The following is a 16787-nucleotide window of genomic DNA, read 5'->3' as shown; positions in this document are numbered from 1 at the left end:
AAGAAATGAGATGTTTTAGAGCAAGTTCACTGGTGTTGGGAAAAAGTGGTTGAAATTTTGACATTTTGAAAATTTTACCTTGCAAACATGTTTTCAAGATCTTGGGGGGTTGTATTTTTTTAAAACACTGTTTCTATTTCAGCCGTATGTGATAGAAATATTGCTATTTTTGCATCACAGCATGCGAAAATACAACACGTGTTGTAAGAAAACTAGAAGGCGATCTTGAACATTTTTTTGCATGGCAAAATTTTCAAAATATGCCGTAAGTGTCAAAATTTCTACCACTTTTTCCCAACACCAGTGAACTTGCTCTTATGTATTGAATTAAGGAGAAAAACTTCAATTTGTGTTTAGAAAATCGGTTTATTGAGATATGAGAATCAACGAAGCAAGCCATGGATGTATTTTCTTTAATATAAAATTTTTTCAACCGGAAAATCCGGAATATAAATTTTTTCATCGAACACCTTTAAATTAAAACATTTAGTTGGAAATACCGCATAACAATACAATGAATCAAACATCATTCAAATAAGTCAAGATTTTCGGACAAGAGAACGACAACAACCCACAGATAAAATGACCTCGAAACGAATATTTTTCGAACAGCTTTGGAGGGTTAAAATGTATAACTAACAAAGTATAAAATAAATCAAAGACTCATGTTTTGATGTTTCATCAAAACTGTGAATACAAAATTGGATTGAAAATCATGAGAAAATATTTGAACATCTGTGATGATTAGGAAATAAAAAAAATTTAAACACATTCGATAAACTGTTTTTTTTATGGAAAATAATCATCATACTTTGCTTGGCATTTATTTTCAAACGACAGCATAATTTCTCAGTGACGATCATCAATTTTATGATGAACTCTTCAACGTTTGACGTTTTAAGAATGCCTGAAATATTTTAAATTAATGATTACTAGCTGATCCGGTGTACTTTGCTACCCCTGCCAATTAAAGATGAGTTTGTTCAAATCATATTGAATCATAACACTTTCTTTTTAATTAAATTTCATCATTATTTGAAATTGAAGTACATATTAATGATGAAAGCTGAACATCTGTTTGAAGGAGCAAACTTCTTGAAAATAAAATAAATTTCTCAAAACATGGAAAAATTTCACTCAATTTTAAAGTGGCAAAACTTTATGAACAAAATTTTAGGTATAATTTTTGTCAATAATATCTATGAAGATTAATAACTGTGATTGTCATGGAAGAAAGAAGATTAAAAAAAAGGTCTGAAAAATAAGCGAGTAGATGTTTTTAAGAAGCATTTTTATTACAAACTTTACATTTATTCTAGCACGGATCAAAAATTTTGAAGTGGATGAATCGGGCAAGGTTGAGTCTACCACAAAAGTCTTCTTGAAATGCATTGTTTTTTTACCTGAATAAATAGAGTTGCCCTGACATTACCCGGTTCTGGAATGAAATTTTTTAACCAATTGTCTGGTTTTGCCAGGTTTTTTTTTAAATAAATTGCCCCTCTACAAGCGAAAATATTTGTGGAGTGCTTACTTAATATTCTTCTGTAATCTTTAGGAAAACCTGAACTTTTACAGAATGCTCAAGTTATCGAAAGTTCCATAGAAATGACACTTGAAAGCTTACTCTGCCTTGAATCAAGCATCTTTTTTATTTATTTTTTATTATAGTCGTTCTACCGTCATTATGGCATTCGCGACTTTATCAACGTCTCAAGCATCTATGACATTTTACTCAGGTCAAGAATTTAGTTCTTATCGAAACTTTTAAGTGTCATAGTTGAAGTTCGATAGAAGGCTGTTCAGCTTTTGAATGAGAGCACAATAAAAAAAAGCTAGAAAATAAAGCGTTTAATTTAAATATACATTTGAATAATTACATTCTTCAAATTATTATTTCAATATTGCCTCTCCATAAAATAAAATTTGAACATTTTGGATGCTTAAGGAATTGAACTTTGGACTTCCAAATGATAGTTGATCAGCTTTTTCATAATTATCATTTTTTCAAGTGAACTGACATAAAATGGATTAATTGTTTTAATAATCCCAGTAACAATATTTAGATTTATTCCTTTCTTACGCGCTTACAATTTGAATTCAAGGGCACACCACTCTTCAATTAAAATTTAATACACCACTATGTGTTTTTCTTGTTAAAATACGAATGATTGAAAATTACGAAAATTTTCTTCCAAAGTTTGTTCTGAATTGCTTAACGGATAAATCAAGCATAAGTTTATTTTTTTTTTTTGGACGTAGCCATTTTCGATGAGGACCAAAAATGTGAAAAAGGGGAGCGAAATAAGAATAGGATCACTTGAGTTTTTCAAGAAAAACAAGATTATTTTTAAAAATTTACTGTGTAAAAGGGAATAATAATGCTTCAACGAATTATTTGAATAGATAACTGCATTTTAGGTAGTTTTCTAGAATTCCAAAGGTTTTCAAAGGTGCTAAAAGGGGTTTTGAAAGATGCTCCTCTAGCGTTAAGGAATTCGATATTTGAGCTATAAAACTTTATCAAACTGCTTGATTTTTTCAGTAACATTCATAGGTATGATGCAATATAATGAAACATAGATTTGAGGCTGAGTTTGAATCCAAAAAGCAGATTGGAATTCAAAAATACTAATGTTTTTTAATAGTCAAACACTATTTCTCTAGTTTTAAGTCATAGATGGCAGCACTATCGTGCCATTTAACCAAATTCATGCTCATTTTCGGATATCCATGATTAATTAGGTAGTGCTGGATGATTTTGGTCAAGAAATAAATACATGTACCGTGTGAACGCTCTGGAAACTCTAAGATCACTAAATCAAAAAAAAAAAAAAATAGAATTTCATCAAGGTCACTAAAATTGATTTTTTTGGACCGATCACCAGAATGAAGTTATACTTTGCGATGGAGCTTGATGAACCAGACGGCTAGCAATATTATTGGCATGATTTGCAATTAAATCGGAAGTTGAGATGTGCAGGAATTTTGGCGGTTGTACATTTTTGTGCTGGTGATTCTTTTGCAAATCCGGAAAAGCTTTCTGCAGCGTGAACTTCCACAAAACTATGGTGGGAAAATACCTCAAAATAATGAATATGGGCCTAAATAAACCCGGAAAATCAATATTGAGATTAAATTTGGTTTTAACTGCAAGATAGTGCTGCCATCTACGACTTGAAACTGGAAAAAGTGTGGTTTTCTGAACAAAATCAAAGTTTTTGATTTCTAAGCTATTTTTTCCTGAGTCAAAATTAATCCCGAATGTTTGTTTCATCATTTCACGTCATTTTTATGAAGACAGTTTGGTAAAGAATTACTGCTCAAACATCAAATTCCTTAACGCTAAAGGAGCATCTCTTAAAACCCTCTTTTAAAACCTTTGAAAACCTTTGGAATTCTAGAAAACTACCTAAAATGCAGTTATCTATTCAAATAAATCGTAGAAGTATTATTTTTCACTTTTACACAGTAAATTTTGAAAAATAATCTTGTTTTTGTTTAAAAACTCAAGTGGTGCTATTCTTATTTCGCACCCCATTTTCACATTTTTGGTCCTCAACGCCAATTGCTGCGTCCAAAAAAAGTAAACTTATGCTTGATTTATCCGTTAAGCAATTCAGAACAAACAGTGGAAGAAAATTTTCGTAATTTTCAATCATTCATATTTTAACAAGCAAAACACATAGTGGTGCTATTCTTATTTCGCTCACTGTAGGTCGATTTTGCAGAAATCGATCTTTTAGCTTTGATTTTTTAAAGTGTATCGATCCTGAAACCATTTTTTACATCACTGGAACTGAAGTTAAACCAAACAAATTTCTTTCCTCTATCAGAACTTAACTAAAATTTTGCACCGTTTCTAGCTTACCTCAGTTGATTGTTAAACTTTCGATTGAGATGTTTACCGTTGACGGAATAAAAAAATCCCCGGGAAAACTCCCCACTTTAATTAGTAACTTTTTGAAAAACTTTAGCTGAATCATTCTGCCCCAAACTAGCGAACCGGAATAATCGCATTTTCTCCGATTTCGTTCACTTATCCCAAGTTTGACAGAGGTACTGTACGGTTACGATTAATCCGAGGGAATGACGTTTGCAATTTTTTTTTTGGTTCCTGACCCGGCAGAGAAACGAAATCCTTGCTTTAAGCTAAAAACATCTCTATCGTCAAATGGTGATCCTTGTTAAGGTGCAGGAAGACAAATATAAAATTCCTTAACGACTGTATTTAATTCAAACATTTGAAACGTTTTAGGGACGCGCAGCGGGTCCTTCCATTAATTTCCCGGATTTTATTAAAGCAAAACACAGTTTAACCCTTGCTTTCTGCTTCTTCTATCAGTCTAGAAGTCTTCATTGAAATGACCTGTGACCGGTTGGCTCTTATCGGAGGTAAAAGTGCTTGGACCGAGAAGCAAGTTGAACTTCAGGGAAGCTACGGGAGAGGATAAAAGAAAGGATTATCATCGTTCGTCGCTGACGTTCTGATATTTGTCCGGCTGTCGAAAATAAGAGGCTTTTTTCCCAGGAAATCGAACGTTTGCTATCTTTCGGTTGGTAGTCAGACGGTCAAGTCACCAGGCCGTAAATTCCAATTAAAATTGTGCTGTTTTGGCATTTCTGTTTGACAAAGATAGACTTTTTCGAGTTTTTGGCATTATTTAGCATTTGCTGTTGTGCTAATCCACGGTTTCTTGGGCGTTTATCATTTGTAGCACTCCAGAATCATCAATTGTCAAGGCAGGTCTCAAAGATTTGTTTTTCAATTTACATTTTGATTTGTCTACCATAGTTAATTTTCTAGTCAAAAGTTTAGCAAGGTTAAAAGTTAAAGCAAAAAAAAAAGTGAGAAAAATATACAAACTTTCTTAAAAAAGAAAAAAAATCAAAAACTTATTTCATAAACAATCATCCTAACTAACTTGGAACAATTTTCTTTCTTTCGACCTGGCAAGTGCCTGAAACTCCCTCAAGTGCACGAATCGAAAGTAAAATTGCCTTTTCAGCACAATTGACTTTGCCAAACCTTAAGCTAAGTCTTACAAAGTTGCGTTTCGGTAGGGCTTGCTTTTCGAATAATTCCGGAACGACCGAGAATGTTTGCTGGGAATGCCAGGACTCATGTTCCTGCAAAGTTCCGGAATGCTGTTTTTCTGTCCTGGAAGCTTGGCAACAAATGGTACCGCACATGGGAAAACCGAAAAGAGTGACGTTGTTAACTGTGGAATAGTTTGGAATGTAAATTTTCCCTAACTTTGTTCCGACTCCCTCCACTTTTGGGAAGCTAAAAGTTGGGACGGAATGTCGGGGAGCCCGTAAGCGTTTTAAGAAGATTTGACTAGATTTGAAGCTGACTTGTTGACGGTGAATGTTTGTAATGCCTTCTCAAGAATGGTTTTGTTTCTGATTGTTTTTTTTACGAACCGACATTGTTCGGGCTCGGCCGATGGGGGGGTTCGGATTTCGGGGAATTTCTTTCCGTCTCCAGTCGACGGCATCCACCAGCAGCAAGAATAAGGTAAGTCGCCGACCTTTCGCTGGCACAACAGCTGATCCACCCGCTGGGGGAGTGATTTCGTTTGCACTATTCGAGTTCTGCTTGCGAAAAGGCACCACACACTATGCACGATAATTGCTGCTAATTACTTAGGCTCAATTTCGGAATTTGTATTGAAAGTCGCTTGCATGGACTTAACTATGGAGTTTAATAATAGTAGAAGTAAAATTCCGTGCGATTCGTTTAACGTTCTAATCTATTCTGTCTTATATCTAAAATGGCTTACTACACTATTATGTGAGAACTCTCTCGGCGTTATGTTTGGTGTTGCGAGAGAGTTAATGTTATTCTAGGGTACATGTACAGATATTGATGTTTTCGAACAAATTGATTACAGTGTCAAGTGAACATAGAGGACACATATTACAAACAGAAACAATTCAGATTTCCTGATCGGTGTAGTATCGATCATTCCGGCCACCTTGAAACAGCTGTTTCAACCATCTTTGCGTCCGATAGGCTGCTGCATTCTTCTCGATTTGGTCAGAAAGGCACCTCGCACTGGGCACGTCGCACATCGAAGAACCTGCTTTGTCTCAGCGTTGGAACTGGTGCAGAAGCTGTGAACGATAATGGGACCCGGTAGATCGAACGGAGTATGATAAAGTTATAGGAACGCTAATCACCTGGTAGCGCTCCTTCAGCGCGTTGAGACACGTTCGGCGTGCTCTACCGATCTTTGCAGAATCTGCTAACGCCGTAGATAGAGTTGACCATTCTCGAAGTGGGCGTGGGGAATTGGCTATGATGTACAATGGGCATTCTGGAATCGAGAAAAGATCCGGTAGATCGAACGGCGAAGGATAATAATATAGGAACGCTAATCACCTGTTAGCGCTCCGTAAGCGCGTTGAGCAACGTTCGGCGTGCTCTACCGATCTTGGACGATTCTGCGTTGTGGTGGCTTGGTATATTTTGACGAATACTCGATGAAAATGTTGGATAGTTGTAGGAGAGGATCTGCAATCGACAAAGAACCGGTAGATCGAACAAGAAAATGTGACAACTTGGAACGCTAATCACCTATTAGCGCTCGACATGCGCAGTGAGTCACATTCGGCGTGCTCTGCCGGTCTTTGTAGAAGGATCTCGATGATGGCGGGTACAAAAGGACGTCTAAGGAACTGTAAGCAACAAAGACCCGGTAGATCGAACGATATGGATGGAATGATAGGAACGCTAATCACCTGTTAGCGCTCCAATAGCGCGTTGAGCACGTTCGGCGTGCTCTACCGGTCTTTGTAGCCTTTTCTGGTCGCCGGTGGTTGTGACAACCATCTCGCTGGGCTGTCTTTAGTCCTAAAACCGGAACGACTCCATCTCGACCTGGATGAAGCTGTGCAAGGCGATCTAGTGACCGTAAGGTGGCGAAACAGGGCCGGTATTTCAGCGGCGACGGATCTTAACACCATGCAGGTAAGTCGGACGGCTGTAGGTTACTGGAGAGTTCGCTGACTGCATTTTGCACTCCCGGCATGCGTCTCCAACTGGGCCCGTCTGTACCAATCTGGATAGCAGTTGTACGTTTAGCAGCGGCAGTTCTCCAACGATGCTGTGGCGACTTTGACCATTGAGGTATCCGGAACGGTTCTGTTGGCAGAACAGGTGCACAGTACTCCATAGCGGTAACAGAGTGCTGTGTGGCGAAAGGGACAACGTAGCAGCAGGATCCACAGACAGCGTCTTCTCCTTCGTCGTTGACCTTAGCGGCGCTTAGATAGGTGGCGGACAGTGAATTTTGTTGAACGACGGAACCGACGAGCAGCGTATCTTTGAGCGCGTACCCTGAGTTGGGCCCACAGGATGCGTTGAATACCACGCGTTCGTTGGTGGTTTTGCTGGCTTCCTTGAGCACCGGGTGATTTGGCAGATAGCAGTGTGGTTTGTAGTCTTCAACAGGATCGCTCTGGTGCGCTATTCCGAATTGGTCGTTACTTCCAGGAATCTTGTGGTGTGTATCTCTGGTGGAGTTTCGATGTGTGGCATTCGTTTCGTAATCTCCAAGGGTGGTTTGTGGATCCTTGAACCGGGAATGGTGGGTGAAGTATCCTTGATCGTGGATTTGAGTGGTGGAGGGTTCAACGTCCATCCTTTGGCTCCCATCGGTGGTGTCCATTGGCCGGAACTCCCCAGGGATCGTTTCTCGGGTTTGATCAACGGTGGAGAGGAAGCACGCTCGCGGTGCGGTGGTGGAGCTGGAATCCACTTTGCCAGAAACTGTCCAGCCAAAATGGGTGTCCACAAAAAACGGGAGACCGTTACCAAGGGAGTGGCGTACGCCTGTGTGAAACTCATGGTAACATTCTCCACCGATGATCATGTCGATTGTTGCTGGAACGTTGAACTGAGGATCCGCCAATGGAACCTCTGGTATTCTCCAGGCAGTTGTATCAATCGGGGATGTGGGGAGATATGATGTTGGCTTCTTCATGACGAGGAAATCGAGTGTGATGGAGAAGTCGCTGTTCCTGGATACGATTTTGGCAGCTAGCTTTTTTCTGATGCGCTTGACTGACTCTCCAATTCCGGCAATTGCGATGTCCACGGGAGTTTGTTGGGTGGCGAGCTCGTTCGCCAGCTTCCTGGTGATAAAGTTGGACATTGCTGCGGAATCTAGAAGAGCTCGTACTGGAATCTTTCTGCCGTATCGGTCGACCACTAACAGAGAGACTGTCTCCAAGAGAACGGTTGAATCTGAACGCACGGAAAGGTTTATCGTTGGTGGGTTGAGTGAACCGCTCGGACCTGGATTCACTTGTGTGAGCTGTGATCTCTCGGGTGAGAACTCATGCGGTGGTGCTGCTGGGTCGTGCAGCATCGTATGGTGCTTCGCTTGGCAAATCCTGCACAGGAACTTAGATTTACAGGTTCTAGCCTGGTGGTTCGCGCGGAAACAATTCCAGCAAAGACTGTGCTGTGTCACAAGCTCTCGCCGTTGGGAGCTTGACAGATTTGAAAATGCTGGACATTGGTGAAGGGGATGTGTTCTCAAACAACAGTGGCATGGAGAAGTGCTGAATTGGGTTTCGGAAGTAGCTGCGTTCACGACAGATTTGATGGGAGCTTGCTTCTTTGGGATTTGTCCGGCCACCTTGGAAACGGTGAAGCCTGAGAAACGATGCTGTAAATCGCTGTCCATGGATTTCAACATCCGGACTTGTTGAATGAGAAACTCGATGAGCTCGTCGTATTTCACCTCATCCTTCTGTCGAGTATCTTGCTCCCATGCACGAATCGTCGCCGAATCTAACTTATTCGTCAGGATAAAGATGAGCGGAGTGTCCCAATGCTCGATAGGTTCACCCAATTTCCCCAGTGCCTTAACGTGTCGCTGGAAATCATCTACCAGTATGTTGAGGTCTTGTGCTGACTCATGCTGGATCGGTGGCAGGTTGTACAGGCCTCGAAACAACTCCTTTCTGAGAAATCGCTTGTTGTCGTAGCGCTTTTTAAGCGCATCCCACGTCGAGGAATAATTATCGGCTTGGATATCCACTGACTCGAATGGTTTCTTCGCTTCTCCTTCCAGTGACTGTAACAGGTACTGCAGCTTGTTCACGATCGGTATGTCCTCGTTACAGTGGATCATCGAGATGAAGTTATCACGGAATGAGATCCAGCGCGATTCATCTCCGCTAAACTTCGGTAGATCGATTTTTGGCAGCCGATGATGGAAACTGGAAGACATGCTATGAGAAGTCGATGCGTGCATGATCGTCGAACTCAGAAGATGCTCCCTGCTTTCCAGTTTAGACAGCAAAAAACCTTTCGCTCTGCAAAACCGATCCTCGAAATCCGCCCGGAACTCCAGATGCGCCTCGAACCGTTCTTCGCTATCGCCCATTTCGATGTCATTCTGCACGTTCATGAACAACTCGTTGCATTTGTTGAGCGCCTCTAAACGTACCGCAACCTGGCAACAATCTCGTTCGTAGGTGAAATCCGCTACGAACTTCTCCACCACATCTCGTTCGGCACACGCTCGTCGTCTCGTCAGAAGGTCCGCTGCTAGTTTTTTCTCCGCCTTGCTAGCCATCACTCAACACCACTCAAATCACACTCGAAAACACCAAAACGACCGTAAATGCCACCAATGATTGACTTTCGGATGATTTTTTATAAATAAATATTTTCAATTTATTTTCATTTCGTATGAATTGCTATTGGTCTGACCGGTACTGTTATCAGCAACTTGTATTAATGCCACCCAGTAAGTTACAATCGCCTCAAAATGAACTCCGAAAGCGATTAGAATTTTTTTTTTCAAAAATCCGAATTTTGAAGTGTCGCTATACTTTTGCACGATACTGTAGTCTAGCAACTTTCCCCAATGCGTATCAGCAATGTTTCAGTGTCTCAGTGACCACTGTGTGAGTGAATTCAAGTTTGTTCAAAAACTTTCAAATTTTCAAGTGTCGATATATTTTAGAACGACACTGTAGAGTGCACCACCCTAAATGCACTTGCACTTCCGCCTTGAACCGACTTTTGACCACGAAATGCAATTTTGTTTAAAAAGGTTATTCAATTTTTACTTGTTGCAAAACTTTTGCGCTGTACTGTGTTGCAAAATGTTTGTACTACGGTGTAACTTGTCGTTTGTTTTGATTCCAATGTGAACTATTTACACCAAAGTTATTTTTAATTGCTTGTATTTCAATTGCAAAAGTAGTGCAATTGTTAATTGGCGCAGTGATTGATTGGCCAGAATTCGATATCCAAAGTGATTTGTATCACAAAATGGCCTACCTTATCGTGGATTGACTACAAACCACAGCTGCTACTGCGCTCGGAAGATGGCGAATGCTGATTCCTCTGCTGGTTCCTGATGAGATGATGTCCTCGAATCCGGCTTCGAAGGACCAAATGTTCGGGCTCGGCCGATGGGGGGGTTCGGATTTCGGGGAATTTCTTTCCGTCTCCAGTCGACGGCATCCACCAGCAGCAAGAATAAGGTAAGTCGCCGACCTTTCGCTGGCACAACAGCTGATCCACCCGCTGGGGGAGTGATTTCGTTTGCACTATTCGAGTTCTGCTTGCGAAAAGGCACCACACACTATGCACGATAATTGCTGCTAATTACTTAGGCTCAATTTCGGAATTTGTATTGAAAGTCGCTTGCATGGACTTAACTATGGAGTTTAATAATAGTAGAAGTAAAATTCCGTGCGATTCGTTTAACGTTCTAATCTATTCTGTCTTATATCTAAAATGGCTTACTACACTATTATGTGAGAACTCTCTCGGCGTTATGTTTGGTGTTGCGAGAGAGTTAATGTTATTCTAGGGTACATGTACAGATATTGATGTTTTCGAACAAATTGATTACAGTGTCAAGTGAACATAGAGGACACATATTACAAACAGAAACAATTCAGATTTCCTGATCGGTGTAGTATCGATCAGACATCATAGGACTCATCAGACTGACTTTTTTCCGAATCGAAATTTGTATCATAAAATTAGTGAATTTTTTCGCGGTATATTTTGGAACGCAACGCTTTAGTGAGCATCTGGCAGATTTCCAGCCAAAAACTTTTCATTGACAAGTTTCAAGTTTCGGAGATAAAAAAAGGAGATAAAATTGAAAAAAAGACGACTAATACTTAAGATAGCTGACAATCTGTGGAAGCTGCTAATCAGTCAGTGTTTACGATTTCCACGATTAATGGCGTAATGTTCAAAAAAGACTTCCTCCAAATACGATTGTTTTCTCTGTAAGCACCTCAATGAGTCTAACCAAGTTGATTTTCTTATCTGTAATCGTGCCATTAGGTACGTGAAAACTGTGTTGGTGTGATGAAAAGGCCAATATCTATGTTGATCTTGTGCCGAACGGCAAATTGGTCATAGCTTCGAGCAAATTAAAAATAATTGAGCAATTTTGAGGGTAAAGCTTCAGGAAACAAAAGTCGTAATAAACGATGGAAAAAATATGTTTCTTAGTAAACATTATAGACAATGCCTTGACGCCCAAAAAGTAAAGTCGATAAAGTTGTTTATCGAATCTCGAAAACCACAAGACTACACAAAAACGTGCATATGTAAACATTAGATTTTATCAATTTTCATTCAGGCATTCAAAAGTTATTGATGAAACAAAGTGTTCCATTTTTTCGAATACACTCCTTAATAAAAAAAAAAAAATAAAGTTTAACTGTTTACAAGATACCTGTACTTAATCGGGCTGGGTAAGTCTTGGTTATTTTTTTTAATGAATACCTGCAAAATCCGGGTATTTGATTCAATAATGTATAACCCAAAAATCCGTTAGCAATTTTTCAATCATATCATTGGCTTTCAAATTAATGAAAACACAACTTCATTCAACCAGGAGGTTCTAAAAACTTGCTAAACAAATTTCGTTTTTGAACGTAAAACTTCTTTAAAAAAGAATAAATGAAATTTACAAATGGATTAGTATTAAAATTTTCTGACATATTTTCTGACAACACCAATCATTTGTTTAAAAACACTTCCCTAGTAACACTGATAGTTTTATTGCACTCCTCAAGCCGCTTATAAAACCAAAACTTTATCTGGTAGCCTGCTATAAAACTTTAAATGTTACTTGGGCTTATTTTCCCCGGTTCTGGCTTTTTCGAAAAAAATATGGAAGAGTGGGGAATGATGGACGACTTTTTTTCTTTGTTTCATTAAAGATAATATGAAAATAAAAAAATCGTATGGTTTTATACATTTTCGAGGTAACGTTAGGTAATATTTTTAAATTGTGACCCAGAGATGGGTCTTGACTCAAACATTCAGTCAGCGAAACTTTTTTTGTAGAGAAATGAATCCAACTTAGATGAAATTTCAGGGACTAGATAAGAGAAAATCGATGTTGAAAAACATGCATGTTTTTCAACATCGATTTTCTCTTATCTAGTCCCTGAAATTTCATCTAAGTTGGATTCATTTCTCTACAAAAAAGTTAGGTAATATTTTTCTAAATCTTTTAAATTTTTAAAAATTTACGAAATTAAATGCAAACTTTATCAGTTGACCCGAAACTGTTATTACAAGATTCATTTAGTTATTTTTAAGCAATTTCAAATGGTGAAATACAAAAGAGAGTTGTGTACGATCGAATAGATTCAAAAACTTGGCTCGCGAACGTTTTGGCAAGGTTCCTTATATAGGATGGACAAAATATTTTTCATAACTCTTCATTTGGCATAAGATAACATTACAGATATGGAAAATGGATTTAAAGTTCTGAATGTGTATGAAAACGTAAAAATATAGGTGGTCCAAGATACTCCACAAAATGTGGCTCAGGATTCCTAGGAAAGCTATTATTTTTGTAAATTAGTTGCGTTTATGTGACTTATTGCTGTTTCATCAAAAATTCCTTCTCCACGTGAAAGACGTGACAAAACTAAGATCAAAAGCGTTTGAGCATATGTTTGTTATGAACTTTAGGTTCCCCATCGATACAATGAGTGGATGCTTGTTTAACTATGTAAGTTATTTTTTTAAACTTTTTTAAATTTGATAAATAAAAGAAGCATATGATGGGTATTTAAGTCAACAACATATAGAAAAATATGCTTGCGAAAAGCGTCGACGATGACAGTAGGATTGAGATTTTTATCTCAACACACATCTTCAGGGTAGCCCACGTTACCCCACTATCCTCTACACATCTGTTTGATTTCTATGTTCAAGTTTTGAAATTTTGATTATTAAGTTATTTTAACAGTTTCGAAAAAGAGAAGGTTCTTAAATCTATCAACGTTAAATACAGCATTCATTTGCTAGGGTTTCTTTGGGTTTAAGTGTTATGTTAGTGAAATAAACTGAACGGAATTCATTCATGATTCTTTTGAATGTGTTCATTGGATATTGTCAAACCTACAAAATCTGGGATTAAATCTGATTGCTTTGATGTGTTTTTTTTGCTGGTTTGTTCCGTTTGGATAGAGTGGTTCTTTTTTAAAAGTGTGTATAATGAAATGGGCCAAACAAAATTGTTTGGTATTGGAATTTACTTAAATGAAAATTGAGTGCCACCTGCACCATGCATTGCTCGAGGGTAAAATCAGAACAAAGCATACCCGAGTTGGCGTCATCAAGTTTTTCCAAACTAAGTATTTTAATATTAAGATCTTTCAATATGAATCTTTTTGATAGTTTCTTCCTCACTACCTTAGCCATAAAAGCTTATAGTTTTTAAAATGATAGAAAATGACGGCTGTTTTTGCGAGTCACTCATGCATGTGAATTTTCACAATTATTCCGCAAAATCTTTTGAAAGAGTTGATTCCAGATGATTTTGTAGTGGTACTTATTTTTTCTCTGTTCTTCCAATATTTATTTTCAAGAGCGAGTAATGGTGCTATATCCAAGGTCGATGACCAGAGATGATGGTGCACAATAATCCGAAACATGTAGTTTGATTAAACTTTCAGTAAAGTAATTTTAAAATTGCAATTTGTCAATTGAGTCAATCTATACTGCACTGTTTTGGATTTCTGTGCAGAAAACCTCATAACCACCCACAGAAGGACGAATTCACAAGGAGCACATTAAATTTTAGCAACTGTGCTTCCAACGTGAAAACTTCAAACATTTTAAAATCATGGAAACATATGGTACTGTTGTCCACGTTTCTTCCCCCCTGTGTTCCGGTTGTCTCTGCGAACACAGTGGGCCCGGCCGAGTTAAGATGAGTAGTAAATGTACTTTTACTACTCGCCGGGATGCTGATAAGATCTGGCTGTGTATGTATCATAAGCATAAGCATTGTGTTCCATGCTTTTCGATCCCTTAGATAAATATTTTGAATCAATAATTCAATCTTCAATAATCTTGTTACGCAACTTTATTAATTTTCAAGTGTATAAAACCAATTTACCTAAATCAAACAGCGTCCACATTGTTTGATTTTTTTTATTGTGATAAACAGTTTTTAAAAGAGATCAGTGACAGTTATTCACTTATTTGAGATATTAAATTTGAGACTTTTTTAAAGAATTTTTAGGACAATACACAACAATAAGGAAATGCCGGTTGTAAGTATCTATGAAAAAACTTTATCAAATAGCAAAATACAACATTGATAATATAATCTACTTTTATGAGTTAATACTTGTTCATTTTTGAATAAAGACGACAGATAAGATCGTTACTTTCCACATAATTCGTAAAAGATCTTAAGTTTCCAAAATTTAGAAAACCATAAAACTTTAAAAAAAAAAACAACACAGGACTTTAAAATGTCAGTAAATTTAATCTCTATTTGTATTGAAAAAAATTTGAGAATTATCAATTGAAAAACGTTAGGGATATTTCAGTAGAAAAAATTTAATATTAAAAGTAGATAAAAAATTTAAAATTAAATGTAAGGGAGAGTGGGGTATCGTGGGCCATGGGGAAACGGGGCCACTTTTAATATCTCAGATGTGTGTTGAGATAAAAATCTCAAACCAACTGTCATCGTCGTTGCTTTGCGTGAGCATGTATTCCTATATGTTGTTGACTGAAATACGCATCATATGCTTTTTTTATTTATCAAGCTAAAAAAAGTTAGAAAAATTTACTTACATAATTAAAAAAACACCCGCTAATTTCATCGATGGGGAACCTGAAGTGCATAACAAAAATATGCTCATACGCTTATGATCTTAGTTTTGTCATGAACTTTCACGTGGAAAAGGAATTTTTAATGAAATATCAATAAGTCACAGAAACGCAACCAATTTGCAAATCATAGCTTGTGGGGAATCGTGGGCCACACATCTTGAATCACCTATATTTGTATGTTTTTATACACATTCAGAACTTGAAATACGTTTTAATTATCTGTAAAGTTCTCTAATGCCAAATAAAAAATATTTTGTCCATCCTATATAAGAAATTTTGCCAAAACGTTCGCGAGCCAGGTTTTGGAATCTATGCGATCATACACAGCTCTCTTTTTTATTTCATCATCTGAAATTGCTTTTGAATTACGAAATGAATTAGGAAATCACAGTTTTAGGTCAACTCATATACTTTGCATGTTATTTGGTCAATTTGGATTTGGTGGCCCACGATTCCCCACCATTTTTCAGAATCCAAAAAATATTGCTTTTTTTTAAACAGCCAGAATTTGGGGAAAATAACTTATTAAAAAATTATAAAAAACACCTTATGATACCTTGAAAATGTAGAAAACCATACCATTTTTTATTTTCATTTTATCTCTTATAATAAAGAAGTTATGGAACAACGGAAAAAAGTGGCCCATGATTCCCCACTCTCCCATACATAATAATCAATAGTAGAAATTACAGTAGGGAAAATTTCAATTTGAATTTCTTATCTTAGATAGATACTGGAATGAAAAATCAATAAAGAATCTCAGTATAGCCGATTGGACAAATTTAAACAACGTAAGAGTTTCAAATTGATTTTCGAAAATTTCAATAATGATCAAAAAGCTTACAATAATTTTGCATTATTCATACTCGTACTCATGACCGTAGGAACCGTGATGAGGAAGGGGGCGGGTTTGGGGGTTTATCCCCCCATGAGGGTCTATCAAAAGCAAGCAAGGTATTCTTACCTACATTCAAAAATTTTTATTCTTAATCAAATTTGGATGATGGAGGAAGGTTATTCGATAGTTACAATCTTTACTCAGAACTGATGTCAAAACCTCGAAAACTAATCTTAGTTTCAGAATTCAGCGAAACTTTTTCAAAAATTTTCTCACTTATTTAATACTTAATTTTAAATAAGATTCAACTCACTTCAGACATTTTGGGTCCCTATAATCAAATTCAAAATTGTATTTGTGTTTTCATGTTTCGCATTATGTATCCAGTTAAGGATTCTTGATTTTCGGTTCAAATTATTATTATTAATTGTTATGAAAAGCTTGGTTGAAATTGTCGTTTAAATTCGGTTTTAAATTTTCCTTCATAAATTGAGTCATGATTTTCTTAGAAATCACATGTAAAATTCAAACATAACAAAGCTTAATAATAATGTTAATAACAAAGCTTCAAATGGCAATGTAGATTCATCATTCGAAATTTTTATTTTTATTAAGATTTTCAAGTCGAATTAGAAATACATAATTGAAATAAATAATAATTATTGAATCCCAAAACATTCGAATTATAAAAATGTATTCATGATTGAAGGCTCTGAAATTGATTCCAATTTTTGACTCATATTTCGCAATTCAGAATCCACACAGTTCCACAATCAAAATAAAGTTATCAAGATTACTATT

General features: G+C 37.1%; 1 protein-coding gene across 1 annotated transcript; it reads right to left on the bottom strand.

Moving 5' to 3' along the window:
* Positions 1 to 6962: 6962 nt before the first annotated feature.
* On the bottom strand, positions 6963 to 9596 carry LOC129753161 (uncharacterized). The gene has a single exon (XM_055748956.1). The coding sequence runs from the start codon at positions 9594 to 9596 to the stop codon at positions 6963 to 6965; it is 2634 nt and encodes an 877-aa protein (XP_055604931.1).
* Between the last annotated feature and the right edge of the window lie 7191 nt (positions 9597 to 16787).

This window comes from Uranotaenia lowii, chromosome 3 (genome assembly GCF_029784155.1).
Source record: "Uranotaenia lowii strain MFRU-FL chromosome 3, ASM2978415v1, whole genome shotgun sequence".
Taxonomy (NCBI): Eukaryota; Metazoa; Arthropoda; class Insecta; order Diptera; family Culicidae; genus Uranotaenia; species Uranotaenia lowii.
The sequence above is the reverse complement of the archived record's forward strand: the minus strand, read 5'-3'. Positions and strand labels throughout refer to the sequence as shown.

Coding starts and splice junctions, on each gene's coding strand:
- LOC129753161 (XM_055748956.1), bottom strand. CDS start 9,596: ATGGCTAGCAAGGCGGAGAAAAAACTAGCAGCGGACCTTCTGACGAGA.